Below are 25,152 nucleotides of genomic sequence, written 5' to 3' on the forward strand. Positions count from 1 at the left end.
ATTTAAATAAATACATACAAATGAAGAAAGAGAAATATGTTAAAATGTAATTATTTTAATGTTACATGAGCTATTCATTCCAAAGTTTAAGGAAGATAGACCCCAAAAGTAGTAAATATTATGGTGAGGCGCTGTGTTTGAAAATGTTTACGCTTCATCCTGTAATATCCCACTGCTGAGCATAGGCCTCTTTCCCGTAGGAGAGGATCAACTTAATCCACCACGATGCTCCGATGCGGGTTGGCGGATATATTCTTTACTATGAGTAACGATCGCTATCAGGTGTACATGATAACATGAATTGAAAATGTTTAAATATTTATAATTATAACTATAGATAGCTTTTTTTATTCATATTCTGTATGAGTTATAGTTATAATAAGCTGTAAGCTATCCAAATAAAAAAAAAATTAAAAAAAAATTACAAATTTTCATATTTTACTAAATGCCAAGTAAGTAAATATTTAACATAGCTATGACCAGTAGAACGACCGTGAATTGAAAATAACATATGTTTAAATATTGTTGTGTAAACCAAATGATATATCATATGTATCGCATATATCCTTACACATAAGCCACGGAATTTAAATATATTTTGTCTCATATTTGAGAGTCAAAACCTATTTGTGAGAACAAGGCAAGCAGGAATTCTTAGCTTCAAGTATTAAAGTTTTAGTCTTACATACTGCGAATATCTGTTTCTGCGTGAGTTCGATGCTGAAACAGAAAAACCGTTATGTATCAGATAAATATTTGAACTTTAGCAGTAACTGGTAAAAGCGGCTATGAACTTTGCTTATGTTTTTCTATTTCGATGTCTCCTATGCATTAACACGTAACTTAATTTTTCCTAAAATTTTATTTTTGCGTCATTAGTACTCGCGCTATATATTCTTCAATTAAAAACATAAATATTGACCGTAAATACTGGGGAGGACATAGGGGAGGATACGAAGCTAACAATGTGAGTGAACATATACTTAATTATAATCTATACATCAGAAACTATCAGAAAGACTACTATCAGGAAGAGGAAAGATTTGAGTGTTTGTTTGTTTGCATTGAATAAGCTCCGGAACTACTGAACCAATTTGAACATTTCTTTCACTGTTGGGAAGCTACACTATCCGCGGGTGACATAGGCTATATTATATTTTCAAAAGATTAAGGAATAAATTATTTTAAATTTTTTGTTAAATACCTGTGCTAAGCCAGGGCGGAATGCTAGTAAATTATAAAAATGAGGTTTGAACCCAGAACGTCATCGAGCCCGTCATGTATAGGTATCACTTATTAGACAAATTCGCGGTTGACCTTTCGGTCGAAAATTTCTATAATGAAATGAAAAATTTCTAAATTTCGAGAATGAGTGAAAATTTTAAAAGCAGTTTTTCTCCAAAATTGCTGGCCAGTCGATGGTAATATTTGAAAGATTTATGAAAATAATTGAAGGAGGGTGTGGAGTTCCAAGATACTTAATACATCTACACAAAGCCTCATACCAAAGTCTAAGAAATGGCCCACCTGAAAGTTGTCCCTGGTATGTAGGGCCCTTGTGAATTGGCGCTTGATGCGTTGGTGGTATCGATTTGTCCTAGTTCCTAAAAGTTCCTACAAATGGTTTTTCGTGTGTGTTTTCCTTATACCTAAAATTAGATTGAAGAAGAATCTAAAATACATATGTACTAATACAATAATGATACATAAACCACCAATCGGGTTGAAATACATAAATATATAATTCAATGCATAAAGAAATACACTTTGTTTTTAGTACATGAAAAACATGTAACAACGTGTTTGTTTTCAGGAGCTGAATCAATAACTAGGTAGCTTGTTTGAGAAGAGACACGTCAATGGACAGATACAATAGTCTTAAATTGACTTCAACACGAAATTTGTTGGACACCAGCATTTATCTAAATAAATAATACGTACACAGTGTGACTTCACGTTTAGCGGATTTTTTGATAAGCAAAACTGTCCGTCAGCCCACGTCCTGATAATCGTGAACATATAGGAATAGAACTAAGCACATTGTGATGATAACGCGTATCAATATCGACGATAACTAGTTCCTACAGAGAAGACACGAAGAAAGTTCGTGTCGCAAATTGTTGTGTAATAAATTATTTTTAATACGAAATAGGTAATAAAAGTGTGTCACAAAAATGAACGAGTTAGAAAAAAACGGAAAAAAAAGTTATAAAGTGAACGATTTATCTAACGTCAAATTTACCAAAAATGATTCCAGTAACGACAAAAGCAGGTAAACATTTTTAATACTTTAATTAATGAATAATTAAATATTAAGAGACTGTACACGCATATAGTTACATAAATAAAACATAATACTAATACAAATATAAAAAAATCCTTAAACAGTTTTTTTGTCTTTTGTTTTCATTTAAAATAATTTGGGAAATAAAACGTATAGTTGATGAAAATAACTCTTAAGTATTGCCAATAAAACAGAAAATATATGTGAATTTTTAAAATAAATCTCTAAATTTTACGAGGTCGTCGTTCATATCGTTTTGATCCCTTGTAATTCTTTAATATCACTTGTTTATTAAAAAATCGAAATATTTCAAGATGTAAAAATATTTTGTTAATATTTCCAAATGTAGGTAGGTACCTAACCATTAACACCTAACCTAACCACAACCTAATACATTAACAAAGAAACTCACACATAAATGATTTACACTACCTACATTTCTATTATCTTTAATACAAGCCACGACATATTTAATGATGTCTGAATTATTTACTACTTAGGTTTTATCTACAAATGACTCTATAAAAAGAGCTTTATAGTTAGCCTTTAAAATAATACCATAGTCCATACCATAATAAGTCGTTTTTACAGAAATGTGTTAAGAGAATATTCTATAGGTACCTACTTTTATTATAGACTGATCACTAAATATTTTGCACTTATTTCTTGTTGATTTGTAAAATGACATACCCAACATTAAAGCTTAGATAAGGAGTGATTTGTGTTCTGTGTATCAATACGTACATCTTGAACATACATACCTACATGTGTGTTTTTTCAATAACGAGATACTACTCAAACACGAAATAAACAATATTGAAGTAAAACGTCTTTACGCATACTTGACTTATTTAAAAGAAGATGTAGTGACAAAAACTGAGAAAGGTATGCTGATATGGTTTGGCCATGTTGAGAGAATGAGTGAAGAACGATTGACGAAAAAAGTGTATAAGGCGAGTGTGAATGGAAGGGTTGGAAGGGAGCTAGGCGGACGTTTCGAGACCAAATCAGGGATGTCTTGGAAAAAGGCCAGGTCAAGTACACTAAACCGAAGAGCATATATGAAGGGAATAATGAAAGTGGACGAAGCGAAACAAGTGTGTAAGGATCGTAGCAAGTGACAAGAAGTGGTCTCTGCCTATATCTACGGGAAAGAAGTGTGATTATATGTAGGTACACTTAGACTAGACTTAAGAAGTATGCTGGTAAATGAGTCCCAAGAGCGTTACGAAAGTGTGATTGGCGAGGCGGACGGAGCAAGAGAGAGGTGCGAGCACACATTTTCTTTCTCTCTTTCTCTCATAGCCAGTTTGTATGTCTCAGACACAGTGCAGGCCTATTGTGCAGAAGTTTTACTTCAGTCGTGTGGTCCAAACCATACTCTTTTTTTTGAAGTAAAAAAAAAATGTTTGAAACAATACAAAATTACGACACAGCTGTACTTTTATACTATATCCATTGCTATCTCTACCAAGTGATTAAAGAGCCGGACTGAATTATGACTAATTCCAATAGCCAAATAAGTTGTAGACTACGATTTTATGTGATTCATCTATAATATATGACGTGACATGGACAATTTATATTAATAGGCTTTCATAAACTATTAGCAAACAAGTGGGAGATATGTGGAAAACCAAAACGTCTCTTTGGTTTTGGTTGACTACTTATATTATTTAACACAATATTAGTATTGTTACGTGTTAGGGTTCGAAGGATTTGGAGAGAAAGACCTGCTGACTCTTTTCAAGACTTTATTCACTAGCACTAGGTCCAACACAAAGCACTAGGTTCAAACACTAAGCACTCACAATGTCCTCAGTCGTAGCCAATGTCGTAGGTTTCGCTGGTACCACTCTTGACCACTAGTTTTCACTCTTGAAGTCGCCTCGAAGATCGCTCAAACTGAACTGTACTCGCTCGCCTACCTGCGGCTATTTATATCGGCCGACACGAGGCCCAGACTATTCTGGAAAGTTCGCGCATGTACCCGGTGTTCGAGACTATACTTCTACATAGTTCCACAGTAGTTCCTCTAACGCCATCTAGTATTGAGTAGAGAGTTTCATGTTATGGCTGTCTTTGTGTGGTTTCAACAGTTGCCGCTAGATGGCGCTAGTTTCTTTGTGTGTCCTTAACAGTATTATTATAAATACGAAATGTAGTGAGGATCGATGGGCGCTTCAGCCTGTAATATCCCACTACTGGGCATAGGCCTCTTTCCCCATGTTGGGGAAGGATCAGAGCTTAATCCACCACGCTGCTCCAATGCGGGTTGGCGGATATATTCGCTACTATGAGTAACGATCGCTATCAGGTGTAGATGATAACAACCGGGACTGACGGCTTAACGTGCTCTCCGAGGCACGGTGGGGGGACCCACAAGGACTGCACAAACACCCAGACCATGGCAAACACCTGTGTGGTCAATACAAATGTTTATCATGTGCGGGGATCGAACCCGAAACCGCCAGCGCAACAGGCACAATCCATGATTGAGACCGTTGCGCCAACGCGATCGATGGATGTATGTTTAATTCCACAAAAATATTACTGGATAGATTGTATTGAAACGTGATGCGTAGATACATGGATTCCAGAATAATACGTAGTCTACTTTTTATCCCGACATTCGAACAGGGTCAGAAATTACACAGATGAAACCTTGAGGCACAGCTAATTTATAGATAAACTAGCTGTGTATGTAAACTTTGTCCGTGTGGAATTTAACAAAAAAGTTACTGTTCAGTTCGATTCGTAAAATAAACATTAAAAATAAAAGTAGCCTAAGTTACTCCTTATTACATCAGCTATCTGCCAGTGAAAGTCCCATCAAAATCGTTCCAGCCGTTTCAGAGATTACCTGGAATAAACAGACAGACAGACGGACAGACAAAAATTTTAAAAAATGTTATTTTGGTATGTGTACCATATGTATGTCCATATGCATTTAGTAAAAAGCTGTTATTTTAATGGTGCAAACAGACACTCTAATTTTATTTATTTGTATAGATGTATAGATATAAATTTAAGCAATTAATATCAAACTGCACTTTAAATGCTGTGAACGAAATCGTTTAACGTCTATAATAAATATTCTTGCTGACTATATAATACATACTTAAAACATTTACCATCCATGGATCAATAAACTGATCAATGAAAACAAATACCTATGCGCAATGATAATTACGTCAGTTGATCATCATCAACTAGAATAAACAATTTTGACATTCATTATATTTTATCAATAAAATGTGATCAGGATAACTCGAAAATTACTGTATATTTTACATCATGACATTCATATCACTTCTGACAATAAACGTGTTAGGCATATTTTCGTGTAGGTATATAGAAATTTAATATTTCTAAAATCTAATTTTATAAAAATTCTAATTGATATGATTGGCAAAATATACAATGGAAGAGTAATAATATACAGTGTAACATAGAATCTTCTACTTTTTGAAGACGATAAAAAGAGTACCTGTACGTTATTTATACCTTGAATTTTTTTTCTACACCTATCTATGAAAGACCTCATAAATACAAAAACAGACAACATAAATAGATAGTCCTTAGGTATACTTACTGTGTGGCTACGGTACTCAAGAATATAGCCATCCCCTCTCTTCCCGTGGGTGTCGTAAGAGGCGACTAAGGGATAACACAGTTGCACTATTACCTTGGAACCTAAAAAGCCGACCGGTGGCGGGATAACCATCCAACTGCTGGCTTTGAAATACACAGGCCGAAGACGGGCAGCAGCGTCTTCGATGCGACAAAGCCAGTACTGCGGTCACCAAACCGCCTGCCCAGCGTGGTGACTATGGGCAACACACATGAGTTCACGCTATTTTTGGCGTAAACTTGTGGAGGCCTGTGTCCAGCAGTGGACTGTATAGGCTGTAATGATGATGAGGTATACTTATACTTTTATAAGGTATGTAAATCTATAAATTCGTGCTAGGCATTGGAAAAAGATAAATATTTGTGTTACATCGCATCTTCTCCATTAAAATAGTCAGTGCTAGTCTGGCACAGCGAAAAGTCACGATTTAGACTTGAAATAAGTTGTATCTGTAACGCTCTCATTTACTATTGTAGAGAACTAACTACCTATAAATATTTTTCGTCAAATATGTTCAAACCGACACTATACCTACTAGGTGTTAAGTTAACTCAACAACAGCAAACTCGATTTCCAAGCACCTTTCGTATTGCCATTTTTTCGTGACTATATATCTATATCCTTTTTTATTTCTTTTCAACAAATCTTGCCCTGGGTATGAATAGAAAAAAAAAAGTTTTCACCTACCTAATATGGTGCAGGCGCTCGTAAGTTATGTGCGTACATACATTTCAGAGATTCATTGTCATATACCATATAGTTATGCTAAGATTAATTTAATGTTAAAATGTTTGTGTGTTTACCTGCCTCAAATATTCGTAAAAATACGACATTAACCTTTTTGTTTAAACAAACAAATCTATCGGTCCTTTCAATGTTACAGTAATGCAGACTCCGAACCTAATGAAACCGAAGTACCAAGTGTATCATTTATCACATTAGTAAGTATATTAGAATTCCACTAATAATAATTAAATGAACAAGTTCTCCTAAATTCTCTATCCACGTGATGTCAATCTTGTGGACAACCAAACAGTGCCATAGCTTTACTTATTATTATTGAAAAAAATTTCAGACACTAAAATTTGTCATAAAGTTTGCAAGAAATCTAATGAAATTTTTTCTTTGAATTTCAACTTCGTAATTTCTGTTTCTGAAAAAATAAAAACACATCTCGTGTCATCAGGAATTACGAGTAATAGGTAAATTGTTAAATCCATATAATATCTGCAATCCGTATAATTGACAAATAAATATACATCTGAAAAATATAAACCTGAACAAACACTGTATGAAATTTTTTTTTTTTTTTCAGTATCGATTTGCTTCAACAAAAGATAAATTCTACATATTCTTAGCAATATTATCTTCTTTGCTATGTGGATGTATGACACCTATAAATACTTTGTTGTTCTCATCTTTACTACAAAGTATGGTTAACTTCGGTATATCAGTGGTGATCGGGTTACCTGAACCTGATGTCTTTCTCGATGCAGTTACAGAATTTGCTATATACAACAGCATAGTTGGCGCAATACTTGTAGTATTTTCATATTTTGCTACTATTCTTATGAATATAGCAGCTTTTAATCAGGTAATTTTTAAAAGATTTCCAATATATCATGTATTAATTATTTTTTTAAACTATAGTTAGTTGGTATGAAAGTTTCTTATAACAAAAATTAACATAAAATTTATAAATGAGAATTATGTGAAAATGGCTTTACATGAGAAAATGTGTTATTTTACTAAACAGGTCTACAAAATACGTCAAGAATACTTAAAAGCAGCTCTGAATCAGGACTTCGAGTATTTTGACATGCATCAGACTGGGGACTTCGCAACAAAAATGACTGAGTGAGTCCTTTAATATTATACATTTGTAATGACTGTGTAAAAGTAAGCTAATAAAGATTTACAGAATTATTTGGTATAACTGTAAGATTGCAGTAAACTGTGTAACATATGAGCGTTCAAACTGATTAACAAATAATTTTTTAATTTGGTTGAATCTTATCTAGCCAAATAGGATTCGGTTATCGTATCTCCACGATTAATGTTCTATACTTACAAATTATTAAAAAAGTGTTTTCTATTCAACAATAAGTTCTTATTTTTTGAAAGGTGTAAAGAAAAATATGTGTATTTTTCAGTGACGTAGTGAAATTAGAAGATGGAATAGGGGAGAAACTGGCAACTTTTATTTTCTACCAGGCATCATTCGTCAGCTCCATAATTATGGCATTAATAAGAGGTTGGAAATTAGCCTTATTGTGCTTAATTTCCTTCCCAGTAACTCTATTTTTGGTTGGACTTGCCGGAATGGTATGCACTCAAAATTTAATTTTTACAATTTTCCCACACTTAAGCTATATCTTTACTTTACTAAAGATTATATAATATGCTACTTATTTAATTATATAAATTTTAATACACAAAAAATAATTGGGAAAAGAAATTATTTTTGAAAACGTTATAAAAAATTGCATTTATTACACTCTTTCTTGCCCATTTTAAATAACATAAGGATAATAACAATATTCTATCTTTAAAAAAATCTTCAAGGCGATTTATCACTAATAGTGTTCAATCTTACAGTCAACCCTAAGAATAGAAAAAAATATAGATAAAATAAACAATAAAGTATGAAAGTAAAATTAAACTAAATATTATATACAGCATTGGTCAATGAAGTAAATAATAATAAAATAATACATACATATAACTGTAAATTGCATTTTGATTCGGGGCTCAAAAAGTTGAATTGACTGCGCTTGACGTATATACATATTATACATATATCCTGTCTAAGGGCATTTCATAACTTTAATTGTGAAGGATTGTCTATAGCTTTGGTTGTGGTAAACAGGTATATAATAAATAATATATAATTACGCTTTTGAGTAAAACAATGTAGTTACGGTGTGTTTTATCTTGTAGTCGTAGTTGTAAATTTTTGGACAAGCCACTAAGTCAGAACCACTAAAGTTAGACCGCCTAGTATTTTGATCAAGAGCTAAAAAATAAGAATATCTGAAAATATCGACGTTCATACGTTAGTTAAGTATAATGTTTTTTCCCAAATTTTGTAGTTCATTAAATACCTATTCTTATATACGGAAACTTTTAACTGGCCTTTATGTACCTATTTGTATATTTAAATCCATGTTATTTAGCTGTAAGTTTTCCTGTACAATAAATCAATAAATACAAAATAGAAAGAAAGGGGAAAAGTTATTAAAAATATAACTGAACACATTTTATTAACAAGCTCTTAAATGTATTATACATGCAATACATTTGTAATGGAGGTAATGATTATTTCCATAATGCGTTACGACAATATCAGTACTTTGGCTTCCTACTGGCATCATTATGTTACGTTGGTAAAATCGTTATGCCATAACCTTTAATTATTATATTACCAAACCTCTCAAACTAATCACTATGGTGTCAATGATGAAACATAGATTTACCGTTGTACCTACCACAACTGAAATAGTTCAAGTGAGACCTAAATTATACCGTATACGGTAATTTCAATTTTATGAAAATAGATTGCTTCGAGATTATCTAAAAAAGAAGCGGTCGCATCTGGAAAAGCGGGCTCAGTCGCTGAAGAAGTGTTGTCAGCAGTTCGTACAGTCTTTGCCTTCAGCGGTCAAGAGAAAGAAATAGAGAGATACGAAACTCATCTCGCGGAAGCGAGGAAAATCAATATCAAAAAAGGTATTTGTTGTCATTAAGCTTTAATTTATTAATTACCTTTTTATGGAAGTACAATATCTTATGGTTCGTGCGATAAAGACGATGTTTGATTTAGTTTCTCGTTATTCGTTACAATTATATTAAATGCCTAAACTTACTCAATATAGGTAGATACAAGATAAATATATTTTTAAAACAAGGCTTTTCTTTAATTTATATTTTTTAAAGTGAAACTTTTATTCTATCGCCTTAAAATTTTTCATTCATCTATCGCATGTCGCACGAGGCACGACACGACACGGTGGCCGCAGAGTAGGGCGGCGCCCATAGCTCGCATCTGACTGTAGCACTTATATTTTCACTTATTCGTGCGTTCCGCAGTATTTGTTTGTTTTGATCTGTGTATTAATAATGTAAATGTAATTATTCATTAAAGTTTCACGTGCGCCGTGGTTTCATAAAACCACACAATTCTTTTTTATTGTTATTTAATTGTAATTTTAGGATTCTTCAATGGAATGGCAATGGGCATGCTATTCTTCTGCATATTTTGCGCTTATGCAATGTCTTTCTGGTTTGGCTACAGACTCATGGTAGACGAACCTGAAAACTACGATGTCGACACAATGATAGCCGTAAGTTTAAATTTTGAAAATGTAATCGTGTCATTATTATCAAATATAGACAGACAATTTCACATGTAGAAGTTCAAGGTTGAGTATATTACTGTCTTTTTTTTTCTTCTTAAAGGGATTTGAAAGAATGCCGACAGTAGCCTGATAATATAGAACATACAATAAATAATTTATTCTTATACATAAAATTCTCGTGTCACAATGTTAGTTACCATACTCTTCCGAAACGGATAGACCGATTTTTATGATTTTTTTGTGCATATCGGGTAGGTCTTAGAATCAGCCAACATCCTCATACCTCTAAGTTATGGGGGGGGGGGGGGAATAAGGGGTTAATAACCAATATGACAAAACAACGTTTGCATTCATAACATTTTCATAGCTTTACGAATACAATATAAGGATCAACCATTTCCATATTTACATATAATTAAATATAAACACTTCAATTATATTACTTGGATATAGCGGATAGTACCGTTGTTTAAGTGGATAGTCCCTTATAATGTGTAGTTATCTATCTATATCGTGTTGTAGGTGTTTTTCGGAGTCATGATGGGCTCCGCTAATTTTGGTATATCATCGACGTTGATGGAGGTTTTCGGAGTAGCGCGAGGTGCCGGAGCACAAATCTTCAGTTTGATTGACAATGTTCCCACCATCAACCCCTTACTCAACAAAGGTGTTGTACCTCCTTCAATCGAAGGAAACATCGAACTAAAAAATGTTGTGTTCCACTATCCGTCAAGACCGGATGTACCAGTAAGTAGAACTTTTAAATGTTATTAGAATAAGGTGATTGCGTTTAATAAGAGCCGGGTTTTTAGAAATACTAATAAATCAATTTTGGAGAGTGTGTTTATTTATAAAAAAGCCGACCGAAGGCGGGATAACCATCCAACTGCTGGCTTTGAAATGCACTGGCCGAAGACGGGCAGCAGCGTCTTCGGTGCGACTAAGCCAGCCCTGCGGTCACCAACCCGCCTGTCCAGCGTGGTTACTATGGGCAAAACACACGAGTTCACGCCATTTTTTACGCGAACTTGTGGAGGCCTATGTCCAGTAGTGGACTGCGAAATGCTGCTGTGATGATGATGATGATGATGATGTGATGGTGTTTATTTATATGAAGACATCATAAACAAATAAACTATTTCTATTAGAAAAGGAAATATTGTATTGAAACAAGATTCCTATGGCCTAAGTTTTTTAAAAGCTTATATATTGTCCTTATTGGGTACTAAATCTCTAAATAAGGTCATATAATTAAACTGCGGGATTTTAGGCGTAAATCTGATTTAAAAAAGCAATGGCATTAAACTACTATTAAGTTCGTGGTTTTCGAATTATTATTCGGAATTATATAATTGAATATATGGAAACGGATATTTATAAGGAAAATTCATACAAATTCATAAAATTGAGTCGTGGCTCTTAAAGTCTTAAGAAACGGAATGTAATTAAAATAAACTTATATAAATTCAACAATAGCATTTTTCATCCAATAATAATTCATTAAATAACTAATAATTGTTTTTGCTGGCAAACGAAAAAAACCGACTTCAGTTAGGTACATCGACAAGTAATACAACGTAGGTAGACGAAAAATTAGTCAAGTAAATACGCATTATCAAAGATTACCCCAAAAGTTGTAATCAGATCTCGATGAAATTTAAATGTGACCACATAATAAACATCAGCTTTCGATTAAATTCAAAATCATCAAAATCGGTACACCCAGTAAAAAGTTATGCGGATTTTCGAGGATATCCCTCGATTTCTATGGGATCCCATCATCAGATCCTGGTTTCCTTATCATGGTACCACACTTAGAATATTTCCTTTCCAACAAAAAAAGAATGATCAAAATCGGTTCATAAACGACGAAGTTATCCCCGAACACATTAAAAAGAAATATATATATATACTATACGGTCGAATTGAGTAACCTCCTCCTTTTTAAAGTCAGTTAAAAACTAAATTAAACTTATAGGAAAACGTATAAATAAATAACTAAACAAAATAATAAATATTAATAAAATACCTTTTAACATAAATATCTTTAAAAAAGAGGATATATCAGATGTATTCATACGAGTAAATATTAGTTCTATATTAATAATTATTACCCGACTGCCAAGGAAGGGTTATGTTTTTCGCGCGTATCTTGTATGTATGTATGTATGTAATATTCTTTACTACCTCATATTTCCAGAACCACTGAACGGATTTACATAATTGAGGTATCGTTAGGTTCGTCTTAGCTGCCCAAGTGTTCTTAGATAGGTGACATTAAAAAAAAATCAAACATGGCGGCTGCGCGAAGCCATTATATTTAATGATAAATTTTTTTTTCTCGAATACTACAATATGGGTATCAAATTGAAGGGCACAATACAAGGATTTTAAAAAGGTATATCATGATTATTATTACCGTAATACTAATACAAAAATACAATATAAAAGTTTAAAAAATGTGGACTTTGCTCTTTCCCACGCCTATGCCATGTCAAACTCGCCTCCTAGGCGACGATCAACTTCGGGGTGTAGCCTTTCTAATAAAATACAATGGTTAAAAAAAACATACAATTAAAATTACAAATAAAAATTAATAAATGTCACACCAATTTACAATTACATTAATAAAATCAATAACAAATACATAATACCAAATACAAACAAATAATTTTAATAATAATTTCATTATATTAAAACTAATAGATGTTGACTTAAGCAGTCACCTATTTGCTAAAGGTCAGGCTTACGTTGCTTTGAGCAGAGTGAGATCTTTCTCCGGGCTTGCTATCAGTTCTCTTGATCCTAAAAAATTATTTAATCAACCACATGATGTAAACTGTTTTAATGAATTGAACCGATTACGTAATTTGTCTGACTAAAAAGACATAAATAAAATAATAATTAAAAATAAACAAAAAACCAGGCATGAAATTGAAGGATAAGTCAAAAAAAAATTTATCATTAAATATAATGGCTTCGCGCAGCCGCCATGTTTGATTTTTTTTAATGTCACCTATCTAAGAACACTTGGGCAGCTAAGACGAACCTAACGATACCTCAATTATGTAAATCCGTTCAGTGGTTCTGGAAATATGAGGTAGTAAAGAATATTACATACATACATACATACATACATACATACAAGATACGCGCGAAAAACATAACCCTTCCTTGGCAGTCGGGTAATAAAACAAATAAACATAGCCTTGATACATTGTATTTTAAAACAGCTAAACTCTCAGACATTTTGAAAGATCAGTTTGAGACCGTTCTAAGCTCTCTTTACTAAAGACAACTAACTTATATCAATGTATGACCATAATGATAATAAAGCTACATATTTTTTGTCAAAAGCTAACTAATCAAACCGATTTTAAATCATCGTACCCCTAATAAGACTCGGCTCTTATTTGAAAGTAGTAAAGTTGACCTTATTAACCAATTAGATATATCTTCAAAAAATCAAATAAAATCGATATAACTAACAATAATATTGGTAACTTATCGTTACACGTGTAGGTAAGTCTTTTATTATTGCTATTGCGGATTTATTACATATCAATCGTATTTTATTTCTAAACGACGTAAAATTGTATGGGCATATTTTATAATTTGAGTCACGTTGGCCGCCCCTGAGATTATGCACATACCTAGTCACTATGAAAATGCCCAGCACGAAATTGATGAATGGTGGTGAACTTTTGTAATTGGTTTAAGTATTAAGTATGGGAAGTTAAAGAGATGGCGTTTATTGAGAACAGGCCCCTTTTAGAAACCACATAATAATGACGTGCAATTCAATATTTTATATTGTTTACAACAAACAAAAGCGTAGCAACTATTTATGAGCTGTTGTAACAATACTAGATGAGAATTTCGTAGCCATCAATTCTGTGCAAAAAATATGTAAATTAAAGCTAATAATTAAAATAATTTGACGCTTTTCATCCAGAGATAACACGTTGTGTCTATTTCATGAAATGAAAAACCGAGCTTAATATATCGAAAATCAATCAAAAATTAGTTATCTGAATACGTTGGTATCCTTATCTTAGTATGAAATAAAATTTTATACATATCAACTAACGCCTATGTTTCGAAATTTAACATATTTTTTACATCGAATGTATAAAGAAACATATTTATTTTATTTTCAGATATTAAAAGGTGTTAATATTAGTGTACAACGAGGTCAGTCTGTGGCGCTGGTAGGACATTCGGGCTGCGGAAAGTCGACTATCATTCAACTGATATCTAGATACTACGACGTTGTCGACGGCAGCGTAAGTATTTATCATTTAAATTGCGATATAATAATAAAATTATTCACATTGATTTTGATAAGATATATTATTTGTTGTGAAAATCTTGAAAGTACTGGAAAATGAAAGACGTTTCGTCGGGTTGTAAGTAGCTGATAAATAAACAAGGATGTACTAGTAAAGACCCCATTTATTAGTTGAAAATAAAAATTATGTTGACTTGTTCGAAAAAAAATTGAATAAAGTGATGAGTAAGGCAGTTTAGCTATTTTAAACGTGTTTCGTAGCTTTATTATGCAGTTTTTAAGTCAATGTTACGCTATCAGAAAACCATTATAACATAATTTGTAGTAGGTAAACCAAATGAAGTTGTTGACACACGACCATTGGATCAAAACTGTAATAGAATCGCGCTCAGGGTTGCTTAGACCTCTAATGAACCATCACTAAGTACCGCTACGCTTCAGCCTGTAATATCCCACCACTGGGCATAGGCCTCTTTCTCCATGTAAGAGAAGGATCACTGATCAGAGCTTAATCCACCACACTGTTCCAAAGCGGGTTGGCGGATATATTCCCTACTGTGAATAACGATCGCTATCAGATGTACATAATAACAACCAGGACCGACGACTTAGCTTGCTCTCCGAGGTACGGTGGGGAGACCCACAAGGACTGCACAAACACCCAGACCACGGCAAACATCTGTACGGCCAATACAAATGTTTGTCATGTGCGGGGATCGAACTATACCGAACTATTTCGAGCGATGTAGGTATACCAGCTGACGTTACCGAAAACAACAAAAATATCAATTGCAATAATTTATTTACTTATCATAATCGTAAAAGACTTATGGTTGAGTTATGATAAGAAGACTATTAACCTAATATAATCAAACATAACCCGTGCATATCAAATCCTTTTAACAATGTCAACGGTGTTAATTGTATAGCATTGTTTTGATTCATAATTTTAGCGAAAAATTTATCTGTTTATTTGGGTATATACTTTGTTTAGATAGTAAAAATCGTAGCTTACTAATATATTTACATATGAGTCACTTTGATAATAAAGCTTATCTTCTTATTTATCGATTTTTTTTATATTTAACGTATCGTAATCATCTACATTTTTGGAACGAAGTTCCTTACGGCAGGCTTGACATTTTGGCTGGGCGACCGAACAAAAAAAATGTAATACTAAAACCGTAAGAAAAATATCTAACGGAAGTGACGTAATATCAGTCACACGACTGTATAATATGACGTTTGTAAAACTAAAATATTACTAGTAAACTTTTTTAAATTATTTATGTAATTTTATACTATCAACAAAAATAAATAAAGACACATTTTTTAATTTCACTTAATAGTTTGAATTATTATTATTATTATTATTATTTTGTTTGATTTATTTTATTTTACGGTATTTGTTATTTTCTAAAATACTAAATTTCCTAAATACTTTTATGTACTTAATTAAAAACCACACAACAAAATTAAAAAAAAAAAAACTAGAAAATATATATAAAATTCAATATTTTTTTTTTCAAATTGTGTTGCTTCTATACTACCTAACCGAAGGAACGAAGTTAGTCATAATTTTATAAAATTAATTTGTAGTAAATTTAAACAATTTGTTACTATTACTATTGCGCAATTATACATTAAATAATATGTATATATGTATATTTGTAAATTGTGTACTTATAAGAAATATTTCCGAACAGATACATTTTTTGTATCAAAATATTCATGTTTGAAATTACTACTAAGTAGTGTCGTTGTAATTCTTGGGCACATGTAGATACTCGTAAAAATGTAAGAAGCATTTCATTACTTATGTAAATAAAAACGTATCGCTTAATGTGTTGCTAAGCGTAAAACTAATAATTTATAGAGGGTTGGATTTAGAGGTCTCGAGGCCTCGGGGCAACAAAGAAGTGGAGGCGGTCCCCTTGGCCCTAAATTATTTTCCCAATAAAATGGTCAATTTTTTTCAGTCGAGTTTTTCAATAAATATATTACTTTGAAACCAAGTATAGATTCTTTTATTTATTTATTTATTACTTTCTTGCATAAATATAGTCAAACACTTTTATATACTAAAAAAAAGGGAAAAAATCAGCAGTACAAAAATAAAATTAAACAAAAACAAACAAAGGTTATATATAAAAAAAAAAAACCTTTCAACTCTGCTGCTAAGTCCTACAAAAAGGTTCTCAAAAGGGCTCGTTACAACCGCATTAACCGCATTGGTGCCAAATTAGCTTCCTATCCGTGTGGAAGTAAAGCTTTTTGGTCGCTGTCTAAGTCGGTGGAAATGAATTTTTGCCGTCCCTCGCTGCCTCCTCTGCTGAAGCCAGATGGGTCGCTGGCCATTACTGCGACAGACAAGGCTAACCTTTTAGCAAACCTGTTTGCGGAAAATTCGCACCTTGATGCTGGTAGTGCCTCACCTCCTCGACATCCACCTTCCAACTGCGCTATGTCCGATATATGCATTCACCAAACGGTGGTTTTGAGAGCGCTCCGCAATTTGGATGCGAATAAGGCTAGTGGCCCTGACGGGATACCAGCTAGAGTTCTTAAAACATGTGCTCCTGAGTTGTCTTCGGTTCTAACGCGCTTGTACCGCCTCTCTCTAAAATCAGCTCAGGTTCCTAAAGCTTGGAAGATTGCCAATGTACAACCTGTACCTAAAAAGGGTAGTCGTGCCGACCCGGCTAACTATAGACCAATCGCTATCACCTCCATACTGTGTAAAAGTTTGGAGCGCATACTGAACGATAAGCTCCTTGCATACCTCGAATTGAATGACCTCCTGTCTGACCAGCAATACGGTTTCCGCCGTAACAGGTCGACGGGGGATCTTTTAGTGTATGCCTCGCACATCTGGGGTGAAGCCTTGGATAAGCACGGAGAGGCGCTAGCCGTCTCACTTGATATCTCGAAGGCATTTGACCGGGTCTGGCATGAGAGCCTATTGAGTAAGCTTTCGACTTACGGAATACCCCCTAGCCTGTGTGGCTGGATATCAGATTTCCTGAGTGGGCGATCATTTCGGGTGGTCTTGGATGGCTCCTCGTCTGATTTGATGGCGGTTAATGCCGGTGTCCCTCAGGGATCAGTTCTCTCCGCAACCCTCTTCTTGCTTCACATTAATGACCTCCTCAAGCCCGGTATCTTTGGATACGCGGACGACAGCACTGTTACGGAGAGATACATGTCCAGTCCCCAAGCTGGTGGGGCTGAAACTCTTGAGCATAGAGAGGCTCTGGTTGAACGCATGAATTTGGCTTTAAAAGAGGTATCCGACTCGGGTGACGCCAACCTAGTCAAATTTAATGCTCTCAAAACGCAAGCGTGTCTTTTCACCGCTAAACGGAGTCCATTCCCTTTAGCTCCGACTTTCCGGGGTATATCTGTACCGATCACCGATAATATTGATCTTTTAGGCATAAATATTTCGTCTAATATGAACTTCAGACAATGCATAGAATCCAAGGCAAAAATTGCCGGTAAGAAACTTGGTATCCTTAATAAAGTCAGGCAGTACTTCACACCGGAACAGCTTCTCACTCTGTACCAAGCACAAGTTCGATCGAGTATGGAGTACTGCAGTCACTTATGGGATGGCTCTGCCAAGTACCGGCTTGCTGCTTTGGAGTCTGTGGATCGACGCGCCAGAAGACTCATCGGTGACGAACCACTGGTTAACTCTAGACTACAAAGTCTTGAACATCGGCGCAAGGTTGCCTGTCTGTCTGTATTTTACAGGATATATTTCGGAGAGTGTGCCCAAGAGCTGCACAATTTGGTTCCACCATCACCATTCTACCACCGAACCGCTAGGCATCGCTTGAGTATGCACCGCTACGTGGTTGAAATTCCACGATCTCGCACTAAGCGTTTTGTTTCCTCTTTCTTAATACGCACCGCAAAAATCTGGAATGCCCTTCCGGCTTCCGTTTTTCCAAATGATTACAACTTGGGTATTTTCAAATCAAGAGTGAACAGGCATCTTCTAGGCAAGCGCGCACTATCTTAGACTGCATCTTCACTTACCATCAGGTGAGATCGCGGTCAAGCGCTAGTCTATATATTTAAAAAAAAAAATATAGCAAAAAAATTGTTATAGCTTTTGTTTTTGTAAATTAATTATTTATAAAATTATATATAGGTATATATATGACGGCTTTAATTTTGAAACAATGTCAACATGATTGACGCGGACGGTCGGTAATTTTTTTTAATTTCAAATCAACTTATATATAAATATTTTTTTATAATTTTATAAAATGAGTTACGGAACCCTGAATGTGTGAAAATGTGCTGGCGTACCAAACTCATGGAATCTTCCCAAGCGACCACTTGGCGACCACCTGGCGACCAGGAGTTCTCCGTATTAGCCTTTCAATGCCCCACTGTCTTAATTTCTCACCTTTTTAATTGTAATATTATTTTGATCATTGTTTAGTCCTGCTTTGACTAAAGCAGTCGTTAGTTGTAAGATTTAGTTATAAGATAATTATTATATTAATATATAATTAATAAATATTCGGTTTTTTTCAACCTCGTGACTGCTGTAAACGTAATTAGTGATAATTCTTATAAATAAATTAATTATTATACTTATTTAATGCGAATTATTCGCACGGGTATAGCTAGTATAAATACGACTTTAAAAAACCTTATGCACACACACACACAGAGTTGAGATCGTTTTGCCCGACGCGCGACCCAACGACCCATCTATGATGATTTTGGTAATGAAACGAATGTCGTGGAATAAACAATTATTTTTTATTTGTTCATCATTTGATGAACAAACATATTTATGTTTGGTAATTAATTGAATCAGGTGCTACTTTGCGGAAATCCATTTCGAGCTAATGTAAATTAGGTACATTATATTATTGAAAGAACAAAAATAAAGAGTCGAGACACGAAATCGAATACCCAACCTGTTTTTTGGCTGCGGGCGAGTACCACCCCACTCAGCCATTGAACCACTGAAATACTTCCTAAAAATGGGGAGTAATTTGCAAGTGCTTATCAGGGTCATTTGAGATTTCGATATTTTACTGATTACCTGATTGGAATGAACAAATATAGATCGATGATTTCTCTTAATATTGAATGTAATCATCTTTGTACAAAGTACTGTAGGTAAAGGTGAAACGAGAAAAAAAACATGAAAGGAAAAGTATTTTACTAGTGTTTACTAGTCTAAATTTGATTTTTTTCCGAAGTCTCTATTATGTAGACCCGGGGCTGTAGTCCCTGTTGTCCTCCCTAAATCCGGCCCCGAATTTATAGGTTTTTGTAAAATAAATAATTAATAAAATTGCCTATAAATTAAGGAAATGCAACGATTAGTCCAACTGTACTCGTCTGACAGTTCGCAACATCAATCCGGTCAGCTAATACTATAATATATAGATATCTATATATAAACTTATAATAATATTAATTATAGGTCACCATAGACGGCAATGATGTCAGAAATGTATCAGTGCGGTGGCTCCGCGCGCAAATTGGTCTCGTTGGTCAAGAGCCAGTGCTGTTCAGCACCACGATTAGGGAGAACATTCGCTACGGCCGCGAGGACGCTACCGATGAAGATATCGAGAAAGTCGCGCGTCAAGCCAATGCTCACGAGTTTATTATGAAACTACCCTCGGTAAGTGCCTCCTAATTTCACGCTCGTGATCTATCTTATAATATCACGCTCTTTAAAGTTACGTAGGTAACTTATCACTTTTTAATATTTCATTTTATAGGTAACTTCTACAATTATTTTTAACCGACTTCAAAAAAGAGGGAGATTCACAATTCGACTGTATTTTTTTATTTAATTTGTATGCTACCTCAAAACTTTTGTCTTGGTGAACCGATTTCAATGATTTTTTTTTTTATAATCGAAAGGTGATGCTTGTAATGTGCTCTCATTTCGATTTGATCGAGATCTGATAAGGATTTTGGAGTAGTCTTTGATAGCGAAGTCGATGTATTTGATGCCGGTTTTTTTCGTTTGCGAGCAAACACAATTAGAAAAAAATAAAGATTCAGTTTTGATCGGGTTTCTTTTAAGGGTACTGTAAAAAATTTCCTCAATGTTATAAAATAAATACAATTTAGTTCTATCGACTAGGGTTTTAAGCATTTTTTATTTATCACTAAAATGCTCACCCTCTCGCATTAATACATACTTCGGCTTTTAGGTAATATGGTAAATATTAATATTCTTCCCATGCAATTTTAATTTAATAAATTCGGATTAGTACAAAAATATTATAATGAAAGAAATATAAATATAACTAAGAAATACATGAAACTATAGTAACGGTAATCAAGAAAGTTATCATTTTCTATGGTCTTAAGAAAGGAGGCGTGGAAAAAAGTAAGTATTTCGACATTGAATTTCGATTTGGTACACTACACACACGTACACGATTCCATATAAGTATAAAGATACTACACAAACGCGAGATGTAATGTACGTGCCGGCTTTAATTAATGCGCTTGTACCTACCAGGGCTACGACACGCTGGTCGGCGAGCGCGGTGCATCGCTCTCAGGAGGTCAGAAGCAGAGGATCGCCATCGCCCGTGCACTCGTCCGCAACCCGCGTATATTACTGCTCGATGAAGCAACCAGTGCACTTGATACATCTTCTGAGGCAAAAGTCCAGAAAGCATTGGATAAGGTACATATTTGTTACAATATTTTTTCTTCCTATGACACTCGATGAAGATATAAGTTTACTTAAGTTCTTGCCAAATGTTCCGGTTTTCTGCAATTATCACTCGATCTTTGTTTTCACGAGGTCTCTAACGTCTTAGAAAAGCTGAAATTTGCGGACTACGTAACTAACCGTTTCTTCCGAAAACTTTATAGATAATAATCCGTTTGTCTAATTGTAAGATTAGTTGATCAATAGCTTTTAAACATTTCTTCTCTTGATAAAATGAGTGTGAACATCTACCTCATATTAAGATACGATTGCTTTTAAATATAGATTTTATTGCAAAAATTTTTGCGAAGCCTTGAAAGAGCAAAGCTATAACATAACATAATCCACGGCATAGCGATTAGATTTACAACCTAAGTGTACATTTTTTGTCCATGCAAACCTTTCTTTAATCTTCAAAATGCCGAACGCCTTCTTCAGTATCAGTTTATTTCTACCTAATTTGAAACCATTATGATTTGGACCAGGCTTGCGGATTCGATTCCCGCTCGGGATGAATATTTATATCTACAAATATTTCTTTCCGGTTTGAATATCTGACCTTGTGGGTCTCGTGCCTTGGAGAGCACGTTAATTCGTTGGTCCCGGTTATTATCATTGATAGCGATTTTTACTTATAGTAGGGAATATATCTGCCAACCCGCAGTGGAGCAGTGTGGTAGATAAATCTCCACGCTTTCGCTTAGATATATGGAGAAAGAGGTAATTGTCCCGTATACGAGTGCATACTGAAATTAATCTCAATGTCTTCGTACTCACAGGCTCAAGAAGGACGCACAACGATAGTCGTCGCACACAGACTGTCGACGATTAGGAATGTCGACAAAATTTATGTCTTCAAAAGTGGAAATATCGTAGAATGCGGAAGTCACGAGGAACTTATTAGTCAAAAAGGACACTACTATGATATGGTTATGTTACAAGCTTCTCCGGATATGAATGAATCGGGTCTGAATATTTTTTTTTTTCAGTTATAATCGTCTCACTTGCTTACTTATCTATAAATTTACATAATATTTCTTTATTTTTTATAGTAGATAATAATTAATATCATTTTATATTTAAAAAAAAAAAAACGAATTTGTAAAATACGTAAGTTTTTATATTTTTGCCAAATTTAAAAAGACCTGAATATGGTTTAAATGAAATAATGTTACTGTTCCAAAACTTTATTTTAAAATAAATATTACACTTTTACAGATAAACGCGACGTATTAGACCGTACCGTGTCAATTAAAAGTGAAAAAGATGAAGACGAACACGTTGAAACGCGCATTTTAGTAAGTTTTATCATCAATGACATGACATGAAACATTTTATATGTTAAACTAGCTGACCCGGCGAACTTCGTATCGCCTAACACAAACTTTATCGTATGGTATTAAAGTTCAAATTGACTTTTAAGTATTATCATAAATCTTTTGTATGGGAGTATAGAAAAGTGTTGTTTTTAGACTTTTTCAGGAAATTTAAATTTTTTTTTTAGAATTTTTCTCTCCGTAAGAACCATCTTCGTACTTCAAGGAATATTTAAAAAAAAAGAATTAGCGAAATCGGTCCAACCGTTCTCGAGTTTTGCGCTTAGCAACACATTCAGCGACTCATTTTTATATTATAGATAATCAAAACTATTTAAACATCATAAAATCTTTATTGTACAATAACTCAACGGTTTTTAATACAACACGTATTCCAACGTTTAGCTATCGCAAACAATATTAATAAAATATGTCACTAAAACAGCGATTAATTAGACGTTTTTACGAAACTGGCTTTAAAAACTACCTATCAGCCAGATTAACTTATAGTTTCGATATTAGGCTTGTGGTATGAAAGAAATATAGGGAGTGAAATCTTGTGAAACAGTAACACTTACCTGCACTGAGAGTGACATTTTGCCACGCAACATCTCTTGTGACAAAGAAAGAGATTTTTTGAAGTTATATACTTCTTTTGGTGCGTTAGGGAAAAATCATAAGAGTATTACGATGCGCGCGCACACCTTCATGAAAAAAACCGACACCCTGAAGTTAGCAACGAAGAAGAAGTTGGCAACGTGGAGTTAGCTAGCCAATGAAGTACAACTTCTTGCGTGCGTACATATAGATACACACACTTTTTTTAATATCACGGTAATCATTCTTAGGGACTAAACTACAGTCGCGTGTCAAAATTGACACACACACACTTTTTATTATTACAGGAAAGTGATACAACTACGGAGATACCAGATGTTTCTTTCGCTCAAGTAATAAAGCTAAACGCGCCAGAGTGGAGGTCGATTACAGCGGCTAGTATCAGTTCCTTAGTCAGTGGATTTGCTATGCCGCTGCTTGCTGTTATTCTCGGTGACTTTATTGGTGTAAGATTCTTTTTTACATATTTAAAACCAATCATTGAATAGTATGCTAGAAATGACGTGAATGTAGTGGATTCACTACGATTTAACACAACAAAATACTATTTATTACCTTACCATAGACAACCATAGACAATAAATTATAATATTGAATTATATTAGGAACTGTTTGATATTTTAAATACACAACATCATATTACACACATACATTACAATTCATTTTAAATTGAAAAGTTTGAGCATAAACTTTCCAACAATTTTTATTATCTTTAATATGTTTATGGTCAGAAAATAATTACGAATATCCAGAATAGTATTAAAAATATTTAAATAAATATGACCTATTTCAATTACAAAGAGAAGTCAGATCAGAAGAAGATATGGAAATTCAAAGTTAATATTTAATATTTAAAATTTTGTGAATCTCCCCACCGTGCCTGGGGGAAAGAGGCCTATGCCCAGCCGTGGGATATTACAAGCTGAAGCGTACATTTAATATTTTCAGGTTCTCTCAAATCCAGACACAGAAGCGGTTACGGCTGAAGTACGAAACTATGCATTTATATTTATTTGTGTTGGGGTTTTCTCTGGAATCACCAATTTTATTATGGTATGTTTTTATCTAAAAAAACAATAACACAGCGTTATAAAAAATAATATTTTTTATAATTACCACACTCATAAAGCTTTTCTAAAGCGAAATACCAAATTATGTTCTTTATTTCTCATCACAGGAACAAATGATGAATTTTAATGTATTTTTATAAAAAATGATTGATTAAAAAACGAGTGTACTTTAGACTAGACGACTGAGTAAAACTTCTTTAGCTCTTACAATAATATACGAAACGTAACTCTCTCTCTTTCTACCTTCACTAACTTAAATCTCCCTCTCAACTTCCGTTCGTCACGCCTGATCACACATTTCGTAACACTCTCATCACGCATTCACTAGCTTACTCCCCAAGTCAAGCGTGCGTAAAGAAGTTTTACTTCATAAGTCGGTTTTATGTAACGGATGCTATGAAAGATATTTAAGGCACATTAACGTTACACATAAAATCTATGATTCCAGAAGACACAAATACCTACTGACTTCGATAACTTTTTGATTTAAAAATAAATTAACACCTAAAAATAAATTTCTTAAAATTTGGTTAGGTTGGTAGGTTTAATTTAATAGGACGTTCTACCAATTAAGCTATAAATAGGTTTCTCTAAGCATTGCTACTTATGTTCTGTGGCCTCATTACTGTGTCATTATTATATCACTAGTTTATCATATTTTAGGTGTCTATGTATGGAATCGCAGGTGAACATTTGACTGCTCGATTAAGGAAGCTAATGTTTCAAAAACTGCTTCAACAAGAAATCGGTTTCTTTGACGATAAGAACAATTCCACGGGAGCTTTATGCGCTCGACTTTCCGGAGAAGCGGCGGCTGTGCAAGGGGTGAGATTTTTAGAATAATTACCTTAAATATTTGTTTTATT

General features: G+C 33.9%; 1 protein-coding gene across 1 annotated transcript in view; it reads left to right on the forward strand.

The window, feature by feature from the left end:
* Nucleotides 1–2,174: 2,174 nt before the first annotated feature.
* Nucleotides 2,175–25,152, forward strand: part of LOC123656587 (ATP-dependent translocase ABCB1) — a 28,522-nt gene continuing 5,544 nt past the window's right edge. The window contains exons 1-16 of the mRNA XM_045592257.1: nt 2,175–2,272; nt 6,802–6,859; nt 7,234–7,512; nt 7,675–7,775; nt 8,072–8,243; nt 9,476–9,647; nt 10,131–10,261; nt 10,799–11,023; nt 14,437–14,562; nt 20,026–20,229; nt 21,085–21,255; nt 22,062–22,248; nt 22,501–22,580; nt 23,504–23,662; nt 24,165–24,269; nt 24,950–25,111. Of these exons, the coding sequence (XP_045448213.1) occupies nt 2,175–2,272; nt 6,802–6,859; nt 7,234–7,512; nt 7,675–7,775; nt 8,072–8,243; nt 9,476–9,647; nt 10,131–10,261; nt 10,799–11,023; nt 14,437–14,562; nt 20,026–20,229; nt 21,085–21,255; nt 22,062–22,248; nt 22,501–22,580; nt 23,504–23,662; nt 24,165–24,269; nt 24,950–25,111 (2,430 nt within the window). The remainder of the gene's footprint in view (nt 2,273–6,801; nt 6,860–7,233; nt 7,513–7,674; nt 7,776–8,071; nt 8,244–9,475; nt 9,648–10,130; nt 10,262–10,798; nt 11,024–14,436; nt 14,563–20,025; nt 20,230–21,084; nt 21,256–22,061; nt 22,249–22,500; nt 22,581–23,503; nt 23,663–24,164; nt 24,270–24,949; nt 25,112–25,152) is intronic.

The sequence above is a fragment of the Melitaea cinxia genome, chromosome 9 (assembly GCF_905220565.1).
Source record: "Melitaea cinxia chromosome 9, ilMelCinx1.1, whole genome shotgun sequence".
In the NCBI taxonomy this organism is placed as follows: Eukaryota; Metazoa; Arthropoda; class Insecta; order Lepidoptera; family Nymphalidae; genus Melitaea; species Melitaea cinxia.